Below are 27,634 nucleotides of genomic sequence, written 5' to 3' on the forward strand. Positions count from 1 at the left end.
AAAGACAAATCTCTTTAAGCTTTATAGGTTTATTTTAGCAAGTGGTGTGACAGTTGATTGAAGCATACTGGTTTTACAAATGCATGTTTTCATAAACATTTGAGTCCATACTGAACAGTAATAGTGAAAGCATTAAGACTATAAAGAGAACAAAGACCCATCATTACGAGAGGTAAGTGATAAGTTTGTGGCCTAAGGCAGGAGGAGATGATCATTTGAACTCTGAGTGATTGTGGAGAAATTTTGAACTCACTTTAACTTTTGTGGTATTTCTGTTTCAGGTCATTGAAAATTGCAAGTCAGCACAGTCTGAGAAGCAATGCACAGCAGCAACAATGTCATCTCTATCAAAATGGTGACCACTGACCTCCTCCTGTATCTTGGGGAGGAGGTAGTAGTCTTAGAGTGCCACATCAGGTAACGGTGAGTGTTGGATGAGTTCTAACCCACATTCTGGGTTTGACTACACAGAAGCCAATGCTGTCCATTTTCTCAGACAGTGCTGAATTACAATTTTCCAATTACCCAAAACTCAGAAATACCACAAAAGTTACTAACCTCAAACTTTCTGCATAATCACTCAGAGTTAAACTGCATGTGCACATAACGAGAGCTGTTGAACTCATCTACTTCTGCCTGAAGCCTTCGACTTACCAACCATCCCTCGTAAATGTGCAAAATACAGAGGCGACTAAGGCAAAGGTTCAAACTGCTACACAGGATGAACCATCAATCAAACACACCACTGTTAAGCATGACTCTGTGAATGGCTGATCAGAACTACCTGGTTTTTTTTCTTCTATGGCAGAATACATCCGTATTGTCTTTAACAATTTTTCAAGGGTGACATAAAAACACATCACATTAAGTGACAGGCTTAAAAGAAAAAAAAAGATTGTCTGGGCTCTTTGGCTACAGGAAAAACTTTCAAGTTGAGATCAAAATGCAGGTTTTTTTGTTTTTGTTTTTGTTTTTTTACAGTAACAGCAGTGAGTACACAGTACACTCATCAATCTCCAGCAGCTACAGAATAAATCACTCACAAACTGGCCATATTGAAGCATTAGAACATTGTGCTGTTTCATAACAGTTTATGGATATTTGAAGGCTCGCTGCATCATTGCATAGTTGCCCAAAATAGCTTTCTCTGAAACTTCCCACATCCCAGCAGAGTGGAGGTGAAAGAAATTTAATTTATGCTGCTCAAAACACTGAAAAACTGCACAACAGCATTGATACTTTGTAGAAATAGTTACTGTTACTCTGGATGATCCACAGAACTTGCAATAGGTTTCAAAGGAACAGTTTCTTTCTTGCTGTTGAGTTTTTCAGTGCTTTGTGCACCACAAACACAAATCTGTCCACCCCAGTCATACACAGGAGCAAGAGTTTCAAAGCATATTGTCACTGTAATTTGAATGTCAGCTTTTTATTAAGTAAGATAAATAGGCTCTTTTTCAGCTTTGTGTCTATACATTTTTTCCAATAATCCTTTGTGTTTGTTCATGATTTATTTAGCTTAGGAAGCAGTCATTTTCTGAACAGAAGAATGCCTAATCCTTAAATGAAAATTACATGGTTTTACTTGGTTTCTTGGTTCAAAACTTCAGCAGCTAAAACAAAATCTCTGTTTTTAGCACTGGGATTAAGAAGAGAAGTATGTACAGTGTGTTTTTGTAATTTGGTTGAACTTAATTCATACTACCACTTCTATTATAGCTACTGTATCTGTAGCTTAAGGCAATTTTCAGACTGCAGTTATACAAAATGAAGGAAAAGTCAAGGACATCACATCCTTTGTATAGGCACAGGATTAAATTGTGGAGGTAGTGAGAAACTCTTAGCAGGTGATAGGATGAAAAAAAAACATACTGTTAAGTGTTAGAATTTACACAGGGACTGTGTCTGAAATCACTCCCTCATTCACTTCTCTCTCTATAAAGTAATAGACATTAAATTGAAATTTGATCAGACAAAATGTCAGACAGTAAAAATAATGCTATATGCAGTAAATTGGGAGTGATTTCAGAGAGCAGCCAGGATGTCCTTGAACCAAATTTTTAACCAAGAGGACCAGGAATGATAAAACAGCTTAGAAAACTTATAAATTACTCAATATTATCATAATGTGGAGAACCCAGGACAATATATAAAACTTTGTAGTTAAATTTAAGCTTATAAAACTTATTTGTCACTAGTCACTATGACTAATCAGTCCAAAAGCACCTTTAAATTTAAATATAAGGTGTTTTTCTTAATCTTTGCATTGCAGTGTTGCTGTCATCTTTTAACTTAAAGGGAAACATCTTAGCTCTAAATCATTGTTGTGTAAAGCAAATTGTTTTAGTCGTGATTTGATGCTTCAGAGTCAGAGATTTAGCTCTTGACCTGTTGTCTGATATTTCAGTGTCTTTGCACTTTGCCCTCTGGCATCTCATTTTGTTTAACTCCTAATTAGTGTCAGCCACCTGACATGTTTTTAAATTCTCTGTAAAGGCTGTATGTAAATCTACTCATTGAAATTTGACTCAGAGCTCACATGTCCTCATGGACGGAGTTGCGGAGTATCCGGAGGCGAGACATGACTTCGTCCCAGTCCAGGTAGGCACCCTCCAGGTGTCGCAGCCTGTCTGGCCTGCTGATGTAGCTCCTCCGTCCATGCAACAGACGCCAGTTATCAAAGGTCACAATGTCGCCTGAAACACAGCAACACCCAAAGATCAGACATGAAGGTGTGAGGTGGATTTCATTTGATCCTTGGTTCTTCTCTGTAAGGATTTTTGTTTTGTCACTGATACCTCTGTCTCTGACTCTCTCTATCTCTGCTTTCTGTCTCACGCCTTCCTTCTCGCTCTGCGTCTCTCTCTCCCTACCTCTCTCTTTCTCACTCTTCTCTCTGCCTCTGTCTCTGAGTCTGTCTCTCTGCCTCTCTCTTTCTCTCCATCTTGCAGTCTCGCTCTGATTCTCTCTCCTCTCTCTGTGTCTCTGACTCTATCCCTCCAGTTCCCTCTCTCTTTGTTTCTCTGTCTGTCTGTCTCTCTCTTTCTCTCCCTCTCTCTCCCTGTGTCTCTCCTGAGAGGTGCACACTGACCTGGCTCCATGCTGTAGGTGACCACGTTCTCTGGTCGGTTCATGATGTCCACAAAGGCCTTCAGTGATCTGTAGAAGGGCTGAACCTGATGCAAGGGGAGGTCTAGCACCGAATCTCTGGTGGCGTTGTTGTAGTTGATCCTGGCAACTCGTCCCTCAGCATCAACGCTGCTCAGAGAGGAGAAAGAAGTTCAATGTCAACCTGGGATGAATTCTGAGTTTCAGAGTTCATTACTGATTAGATGATCAACAAAGTAAATGGCAATAATTCTGAAAACTGATCAAGCAAACATGGCAAATTCACTTGTAGCACTGCAGCTACTGACTGTTTTATTATGGTTTTATCTCTGTTTGGTGTACATAAACCTTTTGAAATAAAACAAAACATTATCCAAAACACCAAAATGTCTTTTTTTTCCTCCAAACATAGTCAGAAAACCCTAAGATATTCAGTTTAATATCACTGAAGACTGAAAACCAGCAACTATTCACATTTTAGAAAGCTCAAATGAGTGTTTTACATGTACATTTGAAAAACAACTTGAATGGTTAATTACTTTTCTGTATATCCACTAATAAATAAACTCATTAAGTTTGTCCTTCACTAATTCAACTTTCTCTAGTGTGATGATTTGCTGCAATTTTCTTAGATACAGAATTGTAAATTAAATATTTTTGACAGCCATTTTTCACTATTTTCTGACTTCTTTTTATTCATCAACTATGAAAATAATCATTGGATCCAGTTACTTTTACCCAGAAATGATTTGACATCATCAGACATATTAAATATCATCTCTTCTACTGATCTTGTCATTTGTTTGGGAAGATTAAGTTAAAATGCATGGCGAAAGGTATGTGGACACATGAGCATTACACCCAAATGTGGTTGTTAAACATCTCATTCCAACCCTCCTCTGTGAGGGTTGTCCACATGACTTTGGAGGCCATGTAGAGTATATCTGGACATAATAATTCTGAACAGCAGATGGCAGTGTTCCATTTCAAATCACACGCACATGAATAAATTGACTCACTGGTGAGATATACCACTGCACCTTGTTTTTAAAATGCTTGTCACTTCAGGTTTTGCAAGGTGAACCTTTGCTTCATGTGGAGAGAATAAATGTGTGTGTATGTATGAGAATAAAAAAAAGACGACATGTGACATCTGACATCTCTCCACTTACTCGATGATGCATTTCTTGGACTGCAGCATGAAGTCGCAGTAGTCTGTCCCCGTGTCGGTGAAGTCCACGGGGAGCGAGGTGAGTGTCCGGAAGGCCTCTGGGTCTTCTCTCTGCAGCTGCTCGGCCATGTGGAAGCCATCCACCACCTCGCTCTCTCCTCCCTCCACGGCCTGGTTGATGCAGTGCAAAAACTGCACCTACAACGCACACATGCCGCGCAAATGCTCATTTTACAACTTAAACAACATAAAAGCCAAATGCCAGCGGTTGAAGCAAACTTTTAAAAAAAGCACATAAATTCATAGGTGATATCGTATCTGTTTAGTGCAGTTTAATCCTCTAAAGAGACCGTGTAAATCAGATTGTACTCACTCCAGGTGCAAAGTGCAGTGCAGGGTAGTCTGTGTGGAGACTCAGCCTTCCGGAAGTGTAGGCTACATTGTTTGCCATGTATTTGTCCTGGACCTGCCATGTGTGCCTGAGGACAAAGATAACATTCATAATAAACTCCACGTTAATTATTTAACTTTGGCTTTAGAAGATCAGCAGTGACAATTAGGCTGAGAGAGAAAAGGATAAGATGAGATGAACTTTGCAGGGATCCCTCAGGGGAAACTGGGCAGCTTCACAGGAATGCTTAGACTGTAGCCTCTGAAGTAGATAACTTCATTGAGATGCAGCACGAGTCGAGCACTAATGAGGTAAAGTTATCTTCCATGTTCTGTTTGCATGCCTCGTTTGGATGCCCAACTCGTAAAACAGTCTAGTTTCTCTGATGGCAGGCCTTCAGTTTCAGTCTGCAGTCTCTTTACTTCCAGCAGTATGAGCTCATCCGCTGGCAGTGGAGAAGCTTTACGCTCCAAACCTCTGTTCTGACTGAGTGCACCAGGTAAATCCTCTGGCTTTAAAAAAAAAAAAAAAAAAGCTGGAATGCTTTTAGGTTGTTTTCCCCGTCTCTGTCCTCAAGTAATCAGCACTGCAATAAGTCAAAGAGACGAACTCTGGTGTGATGAAAGGGCCAACAGACACTCTCTAAGCTTCTCCATGGAGCTATAATGAATCAAAGCTACAAATAATTGACTGGTGGACACATTTTCCTCAACATTTATGTCGTAAAGTGAGAATCTTTCATCAAAAAATATGACTGTCTTGTTTGAGTCCCCTGGAAAAGATGTAAATAAAGATCTTTTGTATTTATTTATTTTATTTTTTTTACTAATAACACTCCCTGGGATCTGCTCCAGCTAAAATATGATCAGTGGAAAATTCAACAGCTCAAGATTTAGTGGGGAGTCAGATTATTAAACAGTGGCTTGGCCGAGGATGACTGGAGCAAAATGGATGAACGTCATGCCGTCTTACCCATAGAATGTCAGCCTCAGATAGCCAATCCTCTCAGCGAGTCTGGCCACATGGCCTTGCTCTGCCGGAGCCCCCCTCAGGTAGACGATGCCAACACGGCGCAGGGCCAAGAGCCAGGCCAGGGCAGCCTTATCGTCATGGAGGACTTCCTGGTAGTCAGCAGTGGGTATGCGCAGTTTGGAGTCCCAATAATAACGCTCTGAAATAAGAGAGAGGACATGGAAGAAATGTCATTTCACTGCAGCTGAGTCTTACATGTGTACTAAAGTTTATTTAGATTTTTGTTTTATGTCAAGAAATAAGCTGGGTCTGCAATGTGCCGACATGAAGCTTTTCCAGCAGTGCATCTTTGTCCTGATGTGCAGCTGCTCTGTCAAACAAACAATCACTGTGCAACAAAAACAGAACTGTTCCGTATCATAGCAACTTCAATAAATGTTAGATTCATTTTATCTTCTCCCCACTATCTGTTATAAACCAGTCACCACTTGCTGTACTGAAAATCCGCATGCTCTTTTTTAAATGAACATCACTCCGTGCCACATAAATAATCCTTGACAACTGTTTTATTAAGAATATTGGCAGCTTTTTGCATAAGAATAAGCAGCCACAGATGGATACTATTCAGAATTAACAGATGTAAGCTTGAATTAAAGGGGACCTATTGTGCTCGTTCATCATTCAATTCTATATTTTTATTCTCTGATGCCACTACAGTAGCTCTGCATGAATCACAGTTTTTAAAAAAATCCTTTAGCTCCCCATATGTCCACTCTGTTCTGATTGGGAAAGTTTCCTCTGTTTCTGGAGCAATGTAAAGAAACTATAGTAAACCAGTGCGTGTGAGGTTGTGTAACATGTCACGAGCTGACAATCAGCTTGGCCTGAAAGCAGAAAAAAAAAAAATGTTGGAACCTGGCGTTCAGAGCAGCCTGAATCCAGGTGTGCAGCAGGGATGAGCCACAGAGCATGGCCATTGTCTTATACTTTACATCAACACACACTGCTAACCTTCAGTACACTTTGTATTTTCTGAGGTGGCGGAAATTAAGTCAACATGTGGAAAGTGCTCACTGGCGTGCTACAGGTAAAAGAAATCAAATGAATGCACAGTTTTTATTGACTAAGACACATTATCAATGTGTAGATGGAACTCCTCAGACTTAAAAATGAAAGTAAATTTAAAAAAACACGTAAGTGGTTAACAGTATGAGAAATTTTATGTTTCTTTTACTACAAAAAGGAAGCAATTCATTTACAAGGCTGTTGGCTATTGGTCCCCTGCTTATTAGAACCCATTTCATCTATAAAAGTTGCAGCTTGCCGCTGCATGCGATAGTCTGCACACTTAAAGATGAATAGCTCACTGAGAAAAATCAGCATGTCTCCATCAGACAGACAGAAGTGGAAAAAATCCTCCCACTGCTCTCCACCCAGCTGGCTCAGTTCCTTTTTCCATGGAGTCTCTCTCCAGTGACTTCCACAGAAACAGCTGCTAAGTACATTTGCGGGAGGGGAAGGGTTTAACTGAGGAGATTGTGTACCTGTCTGATGTTTGTGGCTCCTCCTCGTGTCTCTTTTCAGTGCCCACCAACTTCAAAACAACTTTCCAAATGGCTGCATCACAAACAGATTTCAAGGCTAAAGCTCACAGGCGATGGACACACAGGGCGAGCTTGTGAAACGTCATGCATAATTTATCATCATCTAAAGTGTCTGAAGCTTTAAAAGAAAATGTGACTGTTCACTCTGAAGGCCATAAAGATTTACAGATGCAACAAGCAGACTTTTAACTGTTGATGTGGAGTTTCAGTGCCTCATTTTTTGAAATTGTGCATTTTTAAAGGCAGGGAGGCACAAAGCACACCATATGCACCATCAGTCAGAAACACAGCGATCATCATGACTCGCAGACCTCCCTCCAGGCTGTTGTCACAGACAATGAGTTTCTGGCTGCACAGTTCAAAAGGGTCAGGAACCCCCTGCTTGTTAAAACTTGTCAAGAGGGCGGAGGGAAACAAAGACTGAGAATGAGAAACTGGGGCAAAGGTCAAACCTGAATGTTACAGTTGCTCTTGTGAAACTGGACCTGGATGTCTTGTACAGGCTCAGTGGTGTTTCAGCTCCACGGCTTAGGGTGTCACCCGTGACAAAGAGGCTACAGCACTGGTCGCAGTGTGCATATACATCAGCTGTGTTCTGGCTGCGGTTCAGCTCCACTCTCATTTTGAAAACTTATCACGTTTACTGCTGTCAAGTGAGTTCACACTGCAGCGGCTGGGGTCGGACAAAAGATGAGAACTTTGCATGAATATCTAGCCTTTGAATCATGTAATCGCCTCCTCACATGTGCTTGTTTTTAACTGGGAGGACTGATCACAAATCTTAGATGTGAAGGATAATGAGGAAGGTCTGTCTTTAGTCTCTTGTCAGCTCACACTGCCTGCAGATTAAAGAACAAATAAGGGCCTTGCCATTCGAACTGCTGTAGATACAAATCTGGTCAAATTTAGAGCAGATAAAACAGAGCAGAGAATGTACAGTTATCCAAGTACTGTAGGATACTTTAGTACAGCTTTGGGGCATGTTTACAATTTGCTGTATGTCTACTCTAATCTGTTTCACATGGAAATATTGTGTTTTTTACTCAATTATGTGACAACTACAGTTACTTTGCAGAATAAAATTTTAATCAAAAACTGTAATTATAGATTGTAAGTTACTGTACATAAGTATAAGTACATAAGCTGGAAAATGCTGCTTGTATGTTAAGCATTAGCAACAATGATCCACTAATATAATGCCTCACAATAAACACTGTGAAATGGACCATTCTCCCTATGTAATACTTTCACTTTTCACATTTGAATACATTTTACTGATGATTCTTGTGTTCTTTGACTTAAAGCTGCTTTAACGGTTATCTTTATATTAACAATGGAACAAATGACTATGTGTAGTGTGAACAGTGTGTAGTAGTGATGAATCCTTAGAGAAGAAAAAGAAAACAATGAGCTGAAAAATGGAAGTTGGACCGTATTATACACAGTCTTGCTGCACTGATTTCACAAAACATAGCAATTACTAAATGTCAACTAAGCTGTCTTTAGTGGTTGCTGTCCAATTGAATGGTGCTGAAAAGCAATATCAATTCATAAATCATATCTAAGAAGTGGATCAAAAACTGTATGTGCGATTGAACACCCTGATCATTTAATAGCATATGTTATCCCTGCCTGTTTATTCATTTGGAAGCTATGCATCAGACTCTTGTTCAAATAGTGTGACAGTTGCTCAGTCTGTTTTTACATATATGCACAGCACACACACCTGTGCAAATAATTCAGCTATCGCCAGTTGTTGGACTGACAGCGACCAGTTTGAAAATTTTAACATATCGCCCAACCCTAGTGTCTTCATCACCACAACATTCACAACACATAGTCAGCATTATACATACACATTGTTAAAATATATAAATATATTGATTGGAACTACCTCAAGTAAATGAGCTGGATACCTCTTCCATCACTCACAGAAGAGCTTTGAATGACTTTCTTTATAGCAACTATACTTGTGACATAGAAAAACTGACTAACTCTGGACCAAAAAAGAGACACAGGTATTGGTTAATGCCTCAGTGACAGTGCTAAGGCAGTAAAAGATGAACAAAGAAGGAAATGAACTGGAAATAATTCTAGAAAATGACTGAAAGATGGAGAGAGTGAAAGCATGGTGAACAATGCTAGATGATCGGGCTGGCATGCTCTTATACAGGCTTCAGTATTATGCAGCTGTAAACCTGGGCTTGTAGATCCAGATGTTCTGGTCTTATAGGTGTCCAATACACAACACTCTTATTCACCAGAGGCAAATTCATCACACAGTTTTTTTTCTTCTGGAAAGGCCTGTGCATCCACAGTGCCAATGAGAAAAATCTACTTCAGTCTCTCTTGCATAGCATGTAATTTACTTTGACCCACATTACACTTTTTATTCAGTTTACCTTTCCACATTACAGTTAATTTAGTGTTAAATAACTGATCTAATCTACGTCACACTTTCCATTTTTGCGTGTTGAACAACTGTAACAAAGCAATTTCTTTGCAATTAAGTTTTTTTCTGATTCTGATACTGAATTAGCATCTGATTTTTAAGTATTTGTGTGCAAGAACAAACACAGTGAGGGCACATCAAACTAAGACAGCTTTGACTTTCTGGTGTGTGCTCATTTGTGTAAAATCACTGCGGTTTTCACAGGAAGGACTGTGCTGGCATGAGCATGAAGGGACACCTCTGACAGTCTGACAAGATAGTATATGTGCATAATCCCCTCCCCCGTTTCCCCCTCTCAGTCGTGGTCTGTTACAGTGGCTTTTCCAGATGAGGAAACCTGAAGCCACGGCTCCTGTGGCTGACAGGCAGCTCATGGCAGTTTGGCTCTCCCCTCACTGTGCTCTGTTTAAGCTCGGAGGGCTGCGACTGCATCGCTCTCCTCTGCAGCTGGGAGCGCCTTCAAAGCTCTGCTTGAATCACTGCAGTCATCCAGAGAACTTTTGTTTTGACTTGGTTAAGTTTTATCGCAGACCTCGGATCAGCTCACTTCAATGGGCCATCTATGGAATGCACAGTTTAAGGGCTCAGAACCAGATGGGCATAAAACGACCTTTTTATAAACAATGGACTTTATCGATTAGATTAAAAGCTGCTGTTTACACCAAGTGCACTTTCTAGAGAGAGTAGGACTGCCTTATTTCAGCAGAAATTAATTTGATTTTAGTGATTTTTCAGAATCAATAAAACCGGTGGTGGAATGTAACAAGTACATTTACTCAAATACTGTGCTTAAGTACATATTTGAGGTAGTTGTTCTTTACCTGAGTGCTTCCATTTAATGCTATTTATAGTTCTACTCTACTACAGTTCCAAGGGAACTGTTGAACTGTTTACTCCACTACATTTATTTGACAGCAGCAGCTAATAGTTACTTCACAAATTAAGATTTTACATACCAAACATATGATAATCCTCTAAAATATGATTACGTTTTTATGGATTTATCTCCCCAAAAGTGACTATAGGATTAAAATTATAGCCAATAATATACTATATAATAGTACAGCACTTACAAAGACTGTTCTGCATTATGAGTACTTTTACTTTTGACATTTAAAATACACTTTCCTAATAAAATGTATGTTCTTTTGTTAAGTCGATGCAGGAATTTTACTTGTGACCGTATTATTATTTTTACTTTAGCAAAAGATCTGTACACTTGTATCGTGTATCTATGTTAAATCATGCGTTATGTGTTTTGGTTGACCAATAAAAAACAAACATCTGAATACTTCCTCCACCATTGAATAAAGCATCCTTTGACTGACTTCCTTATTATTCACAGTGAGTAATAAATCATTAACACTGTTTTGTCTCTGTTAAAACATGTGTTAAGTGAATACAGATTACCAACTCTTATTTAACCCAGGTTTTTCATCCCCAACTCAGCTTGTAAACAGCTGCAAGTACAAAATGACTAATGATTAGAGTACTCGAGAAGACAAAGCGCCTATTACATTACCATGCCACCAACTTGTTGTGCATTCATTAGTGTTAATTTCTTATACAACTCACTGAAGTAAATTAGCCTGACAACTTAGAGTAACTAAATTACTTGTTTAAAAGGGCTAAAAGCACAGTGTTTCGTAAGTCACTGTTATTCATATCTATCTATTGAGAAATCTAAACTTTCCCTTAACAGCCAAATCAACCATTTTCCAAATATATTTATTTTTATTCTTCTGGGAATCTTGACAACAAAGTTAAGTAAGAGGGTGACCATGCTTTTCTTGTATGGAAAAAATGTGGAGGCCGTCATTACAGGCCTTCATTAATGTTTTAAATTGTGAGAAATAATCCTGTTCTTACCAGACCAATAAGTCCAGACATTTGGAAAAAAAAGAAAAAAGAAACAGTGTTCCCCTGTTACAGGTATATTCCAGTCAACAATTAGCATGTATGTTTGTGTTTTCACTGAGTACACAATGTGTGTATCACTGCTAGAAACTCACTCCACCCTCTCCTAATTCGACAAACACACCTTTATTTATGAAACGGACCTGGATGACAGGGCGGCCCAGTTTGGTGTAGACAGAGTGAGCAGTGTTTTCTCACTAGACAGCTGCAGGCTCTCCACACACTAATCCAAACTCAACTCTTCCTCCATCAGCAAGTTTAGGCTCCCAAAAATTCTACTGAACCTTGCGGTAGTTTGTCAAATTATGTCCTTTTTGCCAACTTATACTCATACTGCTTTTCAGTATCATTTGAAGCTCCGAACTGGAGGTCTGGCTTGCCAAAGAAATGAAAAATCCAATCATTATAATCACCAGGCTTTCCATGCAGTCTGATGTAAAGGTGTTGAAATTTCAAAAGAGATGACAAAAGAAAGGGATTTAACCCAAATATAGTTGATCCGAGAAGGAATTACAGGAATACACTGTGAAAAATAAAATGTGTGTGGATGAAACAGGGACAATTTAACAAATTTCTGGAAAGAGAGACCTAAGAAGTGGAAGGTTTGGCTGACCACAATTATTTCTGACAAGTCTGAGTTGTTATAAGCCACAGCAGTCCATTATCACACACTGCACAATGATAAAAGCTAATTTTGACAAATGAAAACACTCGAGTTGTAGTTTACAGTTTGGATTCCTCAAATTCCTTTCAGGTTGATAGCACAGTACATACACGTGTATAAGGGCACGTGTTTGGAAAAGCCAGTTCTGCTGAGGCTGCACATGGCGTGTGAAGTGATGGTCAGGTTTGGAAGAACATACAAGTTTTTCCATTGATGGACCTCCACAGCTATGTTTCCAGGAGCCTTCATGTCAACTGACGAGTGATGACATAGAAGACTAAATTGAGACCAGATGTCAAAGGGGAAACACCAGCCAGACAGGGAATTGACAAATCAGCTGCTACTTGGCGCAGATTTATACAATCAGTCAGCGGACTTAATGGAGAAAAGTCCAAACTCAAGCGAGTCTGTTTAGGAGAGCCTCGGACCAATCTGTCATAGGAAGGTTACAGTATCTATCCTGATTCAGATAGAGTACTAATTGAAGTACACTGTAAGTATTCAAAACAGGTAATGAGGTCCATAAAAACACACTGCCACAAGCCACACAGCAAACTACTGCCAGGAGTACTGCAAAGAAAACCGGTCAAATTATATAAAAAAATTACAGAGTTACACTCCAAACGTGTGCAAACACCAAAAGATGATGTGCAAACAGTTGTGTTTATATGTCACTGGAAGTCTCCATAGGCAGATGTGTCTACATGTGCAAACTGCTCATGGTCATAAATTTTCATCTGCAAAGGGTCAAAGAGTGAAGCAGTGATCCCCATAAACATGGGAAGATAACAAAAATTCACATTACTGACCTTCATGGCTACATAAATGTGGAAATTATAATCTGACCTAGAAATGGCTACACAAAACATTTTCATCCTGTACCCTGAAATATGTAAAATGCATTTTTTATCTAAACTACCATACGTAATTAATTTTTAGTAAAAAATCTGTAAAGGCAGCAGATTTATGGATCAACATTTACTGACTAATTATGTTTTTGGTCAACATGACAGAAACATTTACATTTGTCAGACTTACTAGAGATAATGTGTCCATATTGAGAACAAAATGTACCACAAATAGTGCCACAGTCTACCATAACACACACACTGCTGGGGAATATTTTCCACCTTGTATTTAGGGCATGTATGGCCTTTGTCAGACTTTTGACAGCTTCACAGGGATCTTCATACTTCTACAATTATTTATGACCACATAGTTGAGGTAAAGACAAGGTGAAGTACCAGGGGTTTTTAGTACTTCTACAGCTGATGATTGGAAATGTTTCACATTTTTGGCTGTGACAAGTGACTAGGGATCTTTTTTGGTAAGCCAGGGTAAGATATAAATGGACAACTGTTAAAGTAAGAGAAGTCTCATTGCACCTTTGATGTCATCACTGTTTTCTGTCAGTCACACTTTTCCTTAAATAAATCCTTTAAAACATTTCACAAAATTTGTCCATCATACTTCTCATCATACATCTTATAATGTTTCCTAACCTTTTACATAGTTATATTTTGCAGCCTTTTCTCTGTATGTATTGACTGAATAGCCTTTACTTACATTTAGAAATGTCTGCATTTGAGGAATAAAGTGATCATTTATAGCTGAGTTCCAACTAACTAGGCTGCATCCTCATGAAAGACAGAATAAAAGGCAAGGGTAAACCTGCACCTCTTCCCTAAATGACTGGATATTTATTTTCATTTATTTTTTATTTTATTTACCTGGAAATTGCCCTCCATTTCCCTCAATTTTTAGAGTACGAGCTGATGTTTCACCTCAAAAAACAACTGATATCTGTGGAATATGGCATACTGAGTACTGCAAAGGAACTGCAAAGAGTAATGCAACAATTGTGGCCCCCAAATACAGCAGCAAGAAAGCTTTGTTTATTGGATAAGAATCTGAAAAGGGACAGGTCTGTTCTGACATATTCTGAAGACTTCAGAGGATCCAGCTCCTGAACTGGGACACAGCACATGTGTCTAGTCCTCATTGGATAATTGGTTCAGAGTCAGCCATTTTGTGGTGTGTATGTGGTATTACTCATTCTGTAAAAAACCCAGATGAAGGCCATGCACTGAAAACAGTTGGCTAAATAAAGTGAACATTGTTCCACTGAGTTGGTGAGTGTTGTAGAGTTATCTTTCACATATTTTATGACACAATAACACAATGTTTCACTCGTCAAGGCCTCCCTGTACAAGACTCCCTCTCCATTTCGGTCATTACACTCCTTATTCAGCTCATGGCTACATATCTATATGCCACCTTAATTCAAACAGGTCTGTAGATCTGGAGCAAAAACCTTCAGGTATGGCCTTGAGAAAGACGGCCTTGAGGTAGACCAAACCACAAGTATAATCCCACACAACAGCACAACAATTGGTGACTAAGACTACATATCACATTGTAAAGTACATTTCAGTGAAAGCTATCATGAATGAGCAAGAGATATTCTCTGAAATCCAATCCAATAAAAACCCAAACTTATATAAAACTTCAGGTGAAACCTCTGTGAACACATTCATTTAATAGTAAAATGTGTGTTCTCTGTTACAAAGTGAACTGCAGTTTATGTATTTTAGGGTGCGCTGTCATACACGCATCTTTTTTTGTACCTAGGGTTACTATATTATTATACTTTCTATTGTGTTGATGATATGATCTATGAGACTGAACTGTACTGTGGGTACTATGAACTGTCAAACTCCTGTGTTCAAGGTGAACTTTCTAGAAAAAAAAACTTTCTCATTTCAAGTGTATGTTTTCACTTTTGACTGATGGCTTCATTAAAAGCATATAAAGGGTAAAATATTGCTGTGTGTCAACTGTGCTTTTGTTCTACTAAAATATAAAATTAGCCATCAAGTGAATGAGCAAGGGGAACAAAAATAATCTGCAAATAATAATAGTAAACAGAAGCAAAAAATCCTCATCTCTTGTTCCTCATCTACACATGGTCAAACTACCACTGAACCACTGTTGCTTGATGCATAAAACCACGTCAAACTTAGACCTGCAGAGCATACAGAAATGAAGGGAACAGAAGACCATCCAAAGAAGGCCAAGATGTGGTACTTACTTCTATTAATACAACTCAATGCAGTTATTCTGAGTGATCCAAGCAAATGACTCAACTTGCATCAAAAATGGCACGCCATTATGGCTTGTTGAAAGCAAGCAATTCCAACAGTTTACTGAATTAGAGAATGGTTGCATTTTGGAAGGAGTACTGACTCTGAGTACTGATACTAATGTGAGGTGGTGTATACGTGTGAGAAAAAGCAGTGATCCATGCATCTGGGCATATTTTTACTTTTTAAGGAATCCATTTAACCTGTTTCACATCCGTCTTTTAAATATCACTGACATGAAATTAGTCATGATTCCCACCCCGACTAAATAAACATGACAAGCGCAAAATGGGAGGCCTGAGACGATGACATGCTTCAAATATTAAAAGCATCTGGCAGGCGTTGAGTAAATCACTGACAGATTTATTGGTGAAAGGAAGAGTCATTGCAGATAAGGATGTGAGTGACACAAGCTTTTGCTGTTCCCAAGAGCAATTCAACATCATCACTCTCAGTCAAGTGACGTGAAAGGTCCAAAGTGCTCATGCCAGCAAGAAATTGGCACGTGAATTCCAAAGGTCCTGACCACATCTGTAAATGAGATGTAAACACTTGTACAGATGCAGTACAGAGATGGAGGTGTTGGAATACATAAATCTGAAACCATGCTTGTCACACAGTAGTTGGCATCTTTGCCAACTACTGAACCAAATGAGGCTAAGAGTCTGCAGCCACTCTAGTGGCTAAATGAGGACATAATGCTCATTCTAACGAAATCCAAACTGGCAGATACTATGGATTTAGATAAAAATTCAGGGGATCATCAGTTCACACAAAGACCTTGGAGGTCTGCATCAAACTGAATAATGATCCATCCATTAGTTTCTATTCATCCAATAGAAATATCTTTTAGTTTCTGTAACAATAAATTCCAACCTGTGGTGGCACTAGAGGAAAAGTCAGTGATCATCACAGTCATTAGGAATTATTTCTGAGAACTATGAATGTCTGTATAAAATTTGTGCCATTTGATGTTCCAGATGTGGAGACATTTCTCTGGACATATGAACATTTTGACCTGCTGGTGGTGCCAGATTCATCCCAAGGAGAACATGAAGGTATGAATCAAAGTTCATGGCGATCCATCTAATATCTGGCAGTAACTTCAGTCAAAACCACAAATGTCAATTATTGTTACACTAGAGGAGAAGTCAGGGGATCACCAAAGACCTTAGGATCCACCATACGGGAACCAAGATTTTGGGAGCTTCCACTTATTAAATGAAAATGTCAACCTGTTGGTGCTTCTAGAGGAGATGTCAGGGGATTACCAACATCAGTTGGATTTACAGTCTGCTGACAATGAATGTTTGCAAAAAATTTCATCGCAATCTGTCCAATAGTTTTTGAGGTATTTCAGTCTAAATAAAAGCGGTTTAGTGGACCAACTGATCAACCAACAAACAGGTACTGCCACCCCTGGAACCACACCACTGTCTTGGCTAAAATAAATTCCGCATAACACACTGCAACACAATCAAGATTCCCAAATAAGACAGGCCCAATAAAGACAGGCCCAAAAATGCGGCACAGTTTCCAACAATCTCAATATGTTTAAAAAAGTGACAAAGCTCCCAAACATGAAACAAAAGTGGTAAATTCAAAAAGCTGACCGTAAAAGACAGTCAAAAAACAAAATACACTGTCCAAACAATAAGAGATTTAGTAAAATAAATGTGTGTAAGAACTCCTCACTCTCAGACACCAGCCAGTTTGAGTTCAAATTCCTGGTTACACTTACCTACAGGCTCAGGGATTTGTTCTTTCCCAAAGAAGGAAACACTAGTGTTTGGTAAGAACATGCAGATCTTTTCTTGACCCTCACTCTAAATAAGTTTTCCATATGGCAGAGGCAGAGGCAGAGGGGGGTCTGGATGAGACTCTCATTTAAACAGATGTCAGTGTTACTGCTTTACACTGTTTCACATGCAGATATATTGTACCTTGGTTTAGTTTTGTGTGGAGTAGATGTGTAAAGACAATAAACTAAAGATGCTGACTAATCCCATGTGCTTCCAACACCCTACAGTGGACATGAAAATTAAGACCTACCTGAAGAACTGCCTGAACAGTTACAATGCACGTAAATTAAATTCATATAAAACTAAACATTACTGTCTGAGATGATGGAAAATAGGAATTCACTGACTAATCAACTTGATCCTAAAGTTTACCTAAATGTGCCTGCTCCATCAAAAACTATTGATAATTATATATTTATATAAAAAATCCAATACATTCTAGTTGATTCCTTTATCTGGGACTGTATAATGCATGGATTAAAATGTTTTCTTCATAAAGTAAGCAGCCATGAATAGTACTAGTTCCATGTTTTGCTCCAATAATAGCTGCTGCTGAACTACATATTGTGGTTTCATTTGCAGAACTCCATAGAAACGGTAAAAGCAGACGAAAAAACATTACTTCAGACATAAAAAAAGGAGGTATAGCACAGGCTGAATAATATCCCCACAGCTCCAATTATCATATTGACCTAATGGTGTCCTGTGTGCAGTACACTTTCACTGTTGAGAACACTTTAACAGGCAGACCTGGGCCTGTAAAATCTAGGTGCTCTGCATGAAAAAGGAAACAGAAATTCAAACTGTGGACTATGCTTCGGTGAGTTAACGTCATGGAGAAGTAAGTAGTGAGAATATGAGAAAAATCCTCAGAGGTGAAAGCTGTTCATCAGCCATTCTTTTGAGAATGTAGACTTTTCCGGTATTTTTCGGTGCAAGGAATTTCAGACTGGCGCTCAGGAGGAAATAATTAAACCCAGAGTCTGTGTGTGCGCATGTCATCTTGTATTGTGTTTTGGTGCATGAGCTTAGCAGTGTCTTCCAGGAGCGCTCCTGGCTCTGCACTGAGAGTGGCTGAGAGAAAACCCACACTACAAAATGACTATCTGTCTGCAAATTGCTATGAGGGGGATCTGTTTACACTTCAGCATGAATGGAGGAATTCCAAAACACACACACACATATAACCTTAATCAGTCTGGAACAGAGCAGGAGCCGCTCAGCCCTGTGGGTCCTTCAGGACCACGTGTGTGTACACAAACCGACTACAGTCCATCCCCCGCTCCACTGAAGGACTGCTACCTTGTTCCACTTTTGAACTTACTCCTCTGCTGTCTGGTAGACCGTAAAGTGTATTGGGCCATTGTAAATGTACTGTAAAATGAGTTCTCTTTCCAGTCTTTAGGAAAACCTCCTTCCTTAACAACCCTGTTATGTTACTGAGAAAAAATGTGTGGAAAAGAAGAGTTTAAATCAGGGACATCTTTTTTCCCCAGAAAAGGTTAGCAGAGAAAGTACAGCAATTTTCACAGACACAAACACACACACACATCAGAGAGCTGCTGCTTAATATATATAATGGATGTGAACAAGCGTTTTGTTCACAATGAGTCAACTCCTACTATTGCCGAATGCCCAATATTTACCTACTGCATTTCAATTCAAAATATATTTCTCTTTAAAGTTGTCTTAATTTTGACTATTAAAGCCAAAGTGTCCTTGGGCAAGACACTGAACCCTTGGAAAAAAAGCACCAGCCAAATGAGTAAATGTAAATTGAAATGTAAATAGTAAACACACTTAATTTAGACAATTCTTACTGTTGACAGCGGAATCTATTTGAATACATATGTGTTTGTAAAACTAACACTGAATAACATATTAAGTGATGAAAAAATGCCAAAAACTTCTACAGTGCATAAAAAAGACCACAGATTCACACACCACACATTTTGTCATTTTGCACTAATGAATGATGAAATTAATTTCAGCTAACACTGACAAAGTTTGTCAACAACAGGGATTAGACGGCAAAGGATTACACATCAAAACATAAAAGTGATTCAACAGAATACTGACACTACTGTGCTCATCTGTGACACTGAAAAAGCACAAAGTTGTACTGACTTAAAAACAGACATTAAACGTCATGCAGGAAAGTACACAATTATGCACTTTCCAATGCGGTTACAGTGGAAGGAAAATATGAGACTTAGGTCATCTTGTATTGTGCAATGAATTACAGTTAATGTGTTACCATATTGGTGTTTTTGATTAAAAAAAGTCTAAATCAATGCCGCCAACTACTTCATCACGCAAGTGAACATTTGAAGATTTTAGCTGTGAAAAATAAAGTGTGACATCTGCATGGGCTGCTCGGATTAGACACAGACTTTTTTGGATTTTGGACTGAGATGTGAAGATGTACAGTACGTAGGGATTTTGTTGTAACTACAAAAATGTGTATCCAATGTGAAACACGACATTCATAATGGTATGTGGTCACAGTATGGAAAGTGTCCATGATAAGCTTCATCGAGCCAGCTGGTTTACTATTTATGTACAAGCTGTTTGGCAAGCAGACAAATTACTGTTCTCTGATACAGCTTTAAAAATGCAGTTAGTCATGACAGGGTTTGTTCATCCTGTTAATACTAAGACAGCTGTGCTGTGATTTATGGCCTCCTTTAAAAATCACCTCTTTGACCATTACATAAACAGCAAAGTAATCAATTACAAAACAGTCATTAGTTTCAGACCAGTGCTGTCCAATCACTCCCAGGCTTTTCTCTCAGCAGTTTGTATGCATTAGTGCCATCTCCCACAACATGACTGACTTCATGTGTGCATACAGATGGTTAATACATTTGGGAGGAATTGAGCACATTCTAGTTTTCATGTATATCATGAACTGAACGTTCCACATAAAAATCCCATAAACTCAGTAGAGACTTATTTAGGTACACCTAGTTAAAACTACTGCATTCTAATACAACAGTTGTGCAATAAATCCTATATCCATTAAGGCTGTAAGAGATAATTCTGCTATTAAGGCTACCCTCAGTGATATAAAGGAGGTGGACAAAATAATAGAAACACCAGCAGCACTAGCTACAGTCTACAAAATGACCAGATTAATCAACAATTCTCTGGGACATTAAAAAAAACTTCAGAACCTTCATGAATGTATGATTTATTGCAGGTCTGTTACAGTAGACTGTATTAGTTTTAGCTAGGTGTACCCAATAAACTGTGAATTGACTATTTCTGTAGGACAAAGTTCAGTAGAGCAGCTGTATGGCCACGGACAGGCATAGTCAGTGTTCCACTGCACCACACAGCAAGGTAAAGTAGTTTACCTTACAAACCGACGACGACTGCCTCTGTTTGTACAATTCCTCCCTGCGATATTAAAACTGAATTGCACAGAATATATCCATCACTAATAAAGCTCTACTAAATTAATGACAAACACATTGCATTCCCTACAACATCTTCACAAATAAAAATCATCATGCTGGTTTGCCAGTGCAAAGCCTTTTATGTGAAGTACAAACAGCAGGATAGGCACAATTTGCATCATCAGTAACAGAACACAGCTCCAATACAGCTGAAGGCGATCAATTAAGAGTAAAATAAGGCTGATATCTGAAAGTACAAACAGGAACACAGGACTGAAATAAAACTCCCTACCACAGAGATTCAGTCAGAAGCTCCCAAAGCTGAACAGAGTGGGGCTAAACAAGGAGAGACTTTTAAAAACAGAGCTTTCTCTCTGCTCTCTAGTTCAGAGACAGGGGAGGAGACCATCACAGGCTGGCTGTGTTCAACCCCGCTACCCAGCAGGACCACAGCAGTGGGGCTTGGTGTGACCACCCCTGCTGGAGTGGGAACTCATGTCATCACGGCTTGGCCTGAAATAACATGGCTAAAGCGGACAGACATGGGCCCATAGAAAATCCCTTACAGTGGCGGTGGTCCCCAATGTTGACTCATACGTCAAAACCTATATATATATATATAAAAGCTGGACTCACCATTTAGAAAAAGCTCTTCTTGCATTGCTTGTCTGGCAGCAGGAGAGAAACAGCGTTTCTTCAGCCATTCTGCGTCAAACACACTGGTATGCTGGTCGGGCCACACAATGGACACCTGACAGAGAAAACGCACATTGATCCCAACTGACCAAAAATGTTTTAGCTCTTTTTCCATGTTTCCATGTATATTATCTGGTTTTCAATAATAATTCACTTGTTTCCAGAAAGAAGATTGGTCTATACCTTTAAGGGTAAGCTTTGAATGTTCTCCTTTGGTTCATTGCTGACTTATAGAAACAGTCAAAACAGGTTTTAGCTTTTAAAGAAACCCCAAGACCATATTTTCCAACTTGTCCACTTACTGAAAGGTGAGAATTAAAGTTACTGCTCCACAATGTCCTTTATTACTACCCAATGGAATTGTTAAACTACAGTACTACAGTAGGAGGTTGATATTGAACCAAGATGTAGACTATAAAATTTATTTGACATTTACATAACCAGGTGGCGTAACAACTTAAACATTTGTCTTTTTCTCCTATTATGAAACATCTATACAATGTGTGTGAACCCAAAAAAACTCATAATGGCAGAAGCCTACCTTGTTGTCATTGGTGACTTCCACAACGTCAACTCCTGTGTGAATATCCAGATCAGACATCAGCAGTTTCCGGGCCTGAGCTGACTGCAGGGTACACAGCGGACACTGGCAGTTGTCTCTCAGCCAAGTGAATGGGTACAGACTGTGCCCTCCATCCTCCCACTCCACCTCCATCAGCCTGTCTTCATCCAGAGCCCGGACGTGCCTCACAGACTGGCGAGCCACAGGGAGGGAAGCAGACCCCAGTGTCTGATGCCCACGGAGCTGCATTGATTTCAGACAAGAGGATAGCAGACCTGCAGCCTGTCCTGGTCTATGACAAGCCCTCAGAGCCTGGCAGGCCATGGCAGATGTGCTCCTCTGCAGGGCAGGCAGGGCAAAACGTGCAAATGTACTCATCCACATTTCTGAATGGCTACCTCCAGGCAACTATGTCTCCAGATCAGAAATGGACACGAACTCTGTGGTTAATGAGAAAGAGAGAGAATACATTTCTTAAAAAATGGTAAGAATATGGAGAGAATCGTGAACTTCTGCATTTCAGTTGATATATTTACAAACCAAGGCTGAATAATAAACCAAATTTATCAAGTTGTCAGCATTAGGAGTCTCCTGCCAAGCTAAACTAAGCATGATTGTCATTAAATATGTTGCCTCAGTGCAAAATACTGAGCCAGTGTGAGGGAAGTGAAATAATGCACTGATGTACTAAAAAGCACCAAGAACATTTTTAGAGGCTTAAATTTTAAGTCATATCTATTGAGCAGTCATGGTGCTATGCTTGTTTTTGAACAATGCCAAGCTTACTGGATACAGTTCAAAATATGAGCTTTTTCATAGGGCTTTGAGCATTGTGACTATTAACTGTGCCAACCAGAGGTATTTTCTAAGCTTGATCAGCTGACTGTGTGCTGGAAAGATCTGGGCAAAGCTTAAGAGCAAAACAGCAGCAATATTAAATTAAAAAAAAAAAAACAAAACAAAACACAATATTAAGTGTCCAATATCCTATACCAGACATATTACTGAATTCAAATTATGTAAACTAAGGCTGCAACTGATAATTATTTTTATAAGTTATTAATCAGCTGATTATTTTTGGTTCACTGATCATTTGGTCGACCAAAAAGAAAAAAAAAAAAAACACAAACAAAAAAAGTGAACAATTAATTATTGTCAAGACATTTGCCAGCTAACTGGTCAATCATTGCAGTTCTCATGAATACCAATAACAATTGATCTGATACATTATTGATTTGATTTTGTCCGTGTTTGTCCGTGTTTCAGGACAAAGTTTGTGTGTAGCCTTTCAAATACAACATACAGTCTATCTATCTCAGAGTATCTACAATACCACACAGAATGCAATTTAATGCCTGTTTCACAAACATACCAGACAAAGTATATAAGTACAATCAAAAACCAGAAGCACATTTTTTCAGCACTTCCCAGCAGTATATAACAATAATTTCAGACAATTTAATTAAATAAATTAACACAACCTGGACCCAGGGGAAATGGAGGCAGCAGCAGAGACAGTGTTTACTATAGGCATGATGGTGTTGACTGAAACTCCATAAAAACGGACTGAACAACCTTTTGTAGAACAAGCTAATGAGGCTGTTAGACAAATCAAGTGGATATCTTCCAAAGTTCCAGTCTTTTAGTACCATTTTCTATACTAAAATGACTCTGGACAATATCTACCTGATTTGAGTAACTCAGCATGCTGAAGCCTCATATTAGTTTCAGATAAACTTCTGAATAAATATTTGCATGGAGGGATGACTGTGGATTTTGTCCCCCATTAGCTCCTTAGAGAATGGATCTTTCATGGCCAATATGAACAGGAATCTAATAAATAAAATAATAAAATGTCAAATAAATGACCTGTCACAGCCACTCCTGCACAATTAAGTCACAGCACTCAAGAACTATTATGTTAATGTGGATGAATCAGTCATAACAGAGTTTAATTGTGTTGTTTCAGAAAGTATTTCCTATTCAGCACATGCTCCAGAATATCAGAAAAAATACAGAATACAGAACAAAAAGATGGGTGACAAGATGGAAAGACCAGTGGAAAGGGTCTTAGTAAGGTGTTGTTCCACTTGGAGCCTCCAAAACAACTTCACTGCTTCCTTGTCATAGATTCTCCACTGGACACTTCTCACTCTCACTCTCACTCACAATCGTGGTCACATGTCTGCCATGTCTCATTTGACACATCTCTAACCTGTCAAAATCCATACACTATGTACAGCATGCAAGTATAACTGAAGTATCCAACTTGAGGTTCAGCAATATAATTTAGTGTTTTCATGATGGTGGCAAGTGCTGTCTAACATGTTATTCCAAAATCTCGATAGGTGCTCAGTTAGACTGAGATCTGGAGACTGTGAAGACCATAAGTGATGGGTTGATGAAGCCTTATTGAAGCATTGAACCTTTAAGCCAACTGTCTATTTAAAGTGTTTACATGGGACATGCAGAAATAAAACTACACAAACTGTCCCTACTTCACATACAAGCTCCTCCATAGTTTTTCTATGAACATTTCAAATCTCCATACTGGATGACAACAGGAAAGGCCTCATCATCTCAACATAAAGCTAAAATATAATTGATTTTCACACTTAAACCATGCAGTGAGCCCTTGCACCCTGTATGGAAACATCTGCATTTGCTGTGACTGCACACATTTATTCGGGTTTTTCCTTTAACTTGTCACCTAGCTGTGTGTTAAGGAAGAGCACAATCATTTCAATCATCACAATCATCACAAACATTTCCTTCTTGCTGTGGACGAGCTTACAATTGCACTAGTACTTTATGACTTGGAAGTAGCCATTCAAAGTCGTAACATAAAATATTTGCAGTGTTTTGGTTTAAAGATAACACATCAGCAAAATATATGTCAAACTCGACACAGTCAACGAAGCACACATCACTGCCAGCTGCTTGATTTGAGTTTCATTAGCACACAATTTGCATCCACTGCACACAATAACAAACAAAAAGAGCAAAAAGGATGTGTGTGAACCCAAAGCTACCTGTGCCGTGTCTTTGTGTGGTTCACGTAACGTTGGAGACAGTTTAACTGCTAAATACCACATTTAACCGGTAGCTTTTGTTTTGGGGAAGGTGCTAACCCGGCTGTTAGCTAACTAGCTTGTTAACAAACACACACACACGCACACACACACACACACCCGGCTCCTCCATCCTAGTTTCAGTATCTGAGCTAACACAGAAGCTAACCACAGCCGGTTTTCTTTAACAACTTGGGTTTTTAAAGATTATGTATTAAAGTGCACTTAAATTAGAGTAAAAACTCAAGTGTCTGCTAGTAACGAATGTTACCTGTAATACTTTAATACGATGGTTCCTCTTTACGGCGCGCGACGCGTCCGTCAACACAAACGCCGGCTGTCAGTGTGAGACAGAGGGAGAGAAAGTAGGTGAAAGGTTGACCGAGAGGCTGTGCTGTATGACATAACCTCTACAAGTGCATGAACGTTGCCCCACTTTTCAGTCCCAACCATAGACTGTACATATTATAAAAAAGGGTCCCTACTGACAACTTAGTGCTGAGCCACAATGGATGTGTTTTCATAAACAATAATGATTTAAGTACAGTAACCCCACCCTGCAAACTGGCAAACACAGGAAGCTGAGACCATTTCTTCTTAATTTAATTGCTTTGTTGAAACATTTCAGGGGGCAGTGGCTGCTTGTGAGTTGCAATCACAACCACCAAGTGTCCCTAGGGCCACAAGTTTGTGGTTTTATGTGATCTGAGCAGAATATTAGTAATTAAACAACACAAGAGTTCACAGCCAAGCTAAATCCCTGCAAGAGTTTTGGCACAGTGGCGATTTGAGTCATGCCTATGTCATCCAATACTTACAATACTAGCATGCAGATGCCCAGCAGCAAGTAAAATGTTTGTTGTGGTCACTATTAGGGCTGAACAATTAATTGGAATATTAAAGAAATCGCAGTATGGTCAAGTGCTATATCCAAATCACAGGAGCTATAATTTTTTGATAAAGGTAAAATGTGTCATAACATGCCATTGTAAATGAAGCATTGTATTGTTACAGAGATGCCGTGGTCTATAAATCGTATTTTCCAGCTGAAAGGAATCTAAAATTCAATGATTCCTGCTTAAATAGTGACTTGTTTCTTGTACATTTCAGCACTGTTCACCATCTGAGTTTATTGAGTCAACATGCTAATCAGCGCTAAACACAATATACAGCTGAGGCCAGTGGACATACCATTAGTTCTGCAAGTATTTTAACATTAATTTCTGTACCAAATTTAACTGCAGTCTATCCAGTAGTTGGCTGCAATGTCAACCTAATCACTATATAACAAGAGTGTCACTAATCATCATTGTCTGAGAACCATTAATCTCTGTACAAAAATGTCTTTTCTACTTCCACTGTTTAAGATGTACTTTCTTGAATTGTTAATTGCTTTGAGATGTGTATCACCCTGGGTGGCTTGGACGGTTAACCACACCTGTCATCATGAGCCTGTCAGCCTGTGGTATTCATTTTCAGGCATTTAAACAGATCCATCTGGGACAGAAGCATTGTCTTTGGGGAAAAAAGTGGCTTAGAGTCAGTGTGCTGGCTTTACTTTTTTCATTGATACAAAAATTTGTGCAAGTCCACCATGTAGATGTTAAGATATTTCACCACACCCACGCAGACCTTTTGACTTTCTGTTGGTTCCATAGGAAAAAAAATAGTGGAGCACCAAAGTGAGATCTTCTATGGACTATACATTCCTGTGCAAAATGAATGGTAATTTAACCACACTAAAAGTCTAAAGCTCAGTGAGACTGTGGACACTGTGATGGTTTGAGCTAAACATCAAGATGCTAACATGCTCAGTGACAATGCTATTCTAATAACAGACATTTAGCAGGTTTTCAGACCTGCAAAGAAACCTGCAGTTGCTCCAAACACAAGTGAGTCAGTACAGGATTCCATGACAATTCATCCAATAGTTGTTGACATATTTTTGTCTGGAAGAAAGTGGTGGACCAAAAATGACCAAAATTTACCATTCTGAGAGCCATGCTGCTTTATTTCTCAGTGCCCAACAGGTCTGTGTCCTGTCCACAGCTGAGTGCACATTCAGATACACAAAAATGCAAAGATCATCACAGTCAAGGCTTTTCAACTGCAATAGAGCTGAAACAATTAGTAAATTACTCAATTAGTTGCCATTTCGATGATCAATTCATTGTTTTTGTTATTCATCTGGTACAAAAAAATCCAAACATTCACTGGTTCCAGCTTCTAAAATGTGAGGATTTGCTACTTTTCTTTGTCTCATATGACAGTAAATAGAATATCATTAGGTTTTGGACTGATGATTAGATAAAACATGGAATTTAAGGCCACAACCTTGGGCTCTCGGAAACTGTATTCTGAATTCTCCACTATCTCCTGACTTTTTATAGACTACACAATTGCTTGATTATCAAGAAACTCACTGACACATTCATTCTGTAATGAAAGTAATTGAAGTTGTTTCTGTGTTCAGTCATACCTCTTTCAGTTTAATGTTTTCTATGTCCTTTGCAGGTTCAGGGAAGATGACCACTACCCAGTGGATTGTGCAGTACGGTCTTGAGTCCAAGTGACACCTACTAACATTTCCGTTTAGATTTTAAAAGCTTCCATTTTGCAATTATTAACCAGGATCGCACAGTCACCCAATTTATAGCTTGACAGAGCAGAGTTTCAAAGG

The 27,634-nt window shown here is 39.0% G+C and overlaps 1 protein-coding gene across 1 annotated transcript; it reads right to left on the reverse strand.

Moving 5' to 3' along the window:
* Positions 1-13: 13 nt before the first annotated feature.
* bbox1 (butyrobetaine (gamma), 2-oxoglutarate dioxygenase (gamma-butyrobetaine hydroxylase) 1) lies at positions 14-27,516 on the reverse strand. The gene is made up of 9 exons (XM_018683393.2): positions 27,434-27,516; positions 25,226-25,291; positions 21,863-22,323; positions 21,262-21,376; positions 5,643-5,841; positions 4,653-4,758; positions 4,281-4,477; positions 3,092-3,258; positions 14-2,696 (listed from the first exon to the last, which is right to left on the reverse strand). Exons 3-9 carry the CDS (start codon positions 22,265-22,267, stop codon positions 2,536-2,538), a joined length of 1,350 nt encoding a protein of 449 aa, XP_018538909.1. The 5' UTR covers positions 22,268-22,323; positions 25,226-25,291; positions 27,434-27,516; the 3' UTR covers positions 14-2,535.
* Positions 27,517-27,634: the final 118 nt, after the last annotated feature.

Source organism: Lates calcarifer, linkage group LG2 (assembly GCF_001640805.2).
Source record: "Lates calcarifer isolate ASB-BC8 linkage group LG2, TLL_Latcal_v3, whole genome shotgun sequence".
In the NCBI taxonomy this organism is placed as follows: domain Eukaryota; kingdom Metazoa; phylum Chordata; class Actinopteri; family Centropomidae; genus Lates; species Lates calcarifer.

What these genes read in the sequence shown, in the direction of transcription:
- bbox1 (XM_018683393.2), bottom strand. Translation starts at nt 22,267, where the DNA reads ATGTGGATGAGTACATTTGCACGTTTTGCCCTGCCTGCCCTGCAGAGG. An exon ending in CTGAGGCTGACATTCTATGG is followed by an intron (nt 4,759 to 5,642) that starts GTAAGACGGCAT and finishes CTTTGTCCTCAG; the next exon opens with GCACACATGGCAGGTCCAGG. An exon ending in CACCTACAGCATGGAGCCAG is followed by an intron (nt 2,697 to 3,091) that starts GTCAGTGTGCAC and finishes GCTGTGTTTCAG; the next exon opens with GCGACATTGTGACCTTTGAT.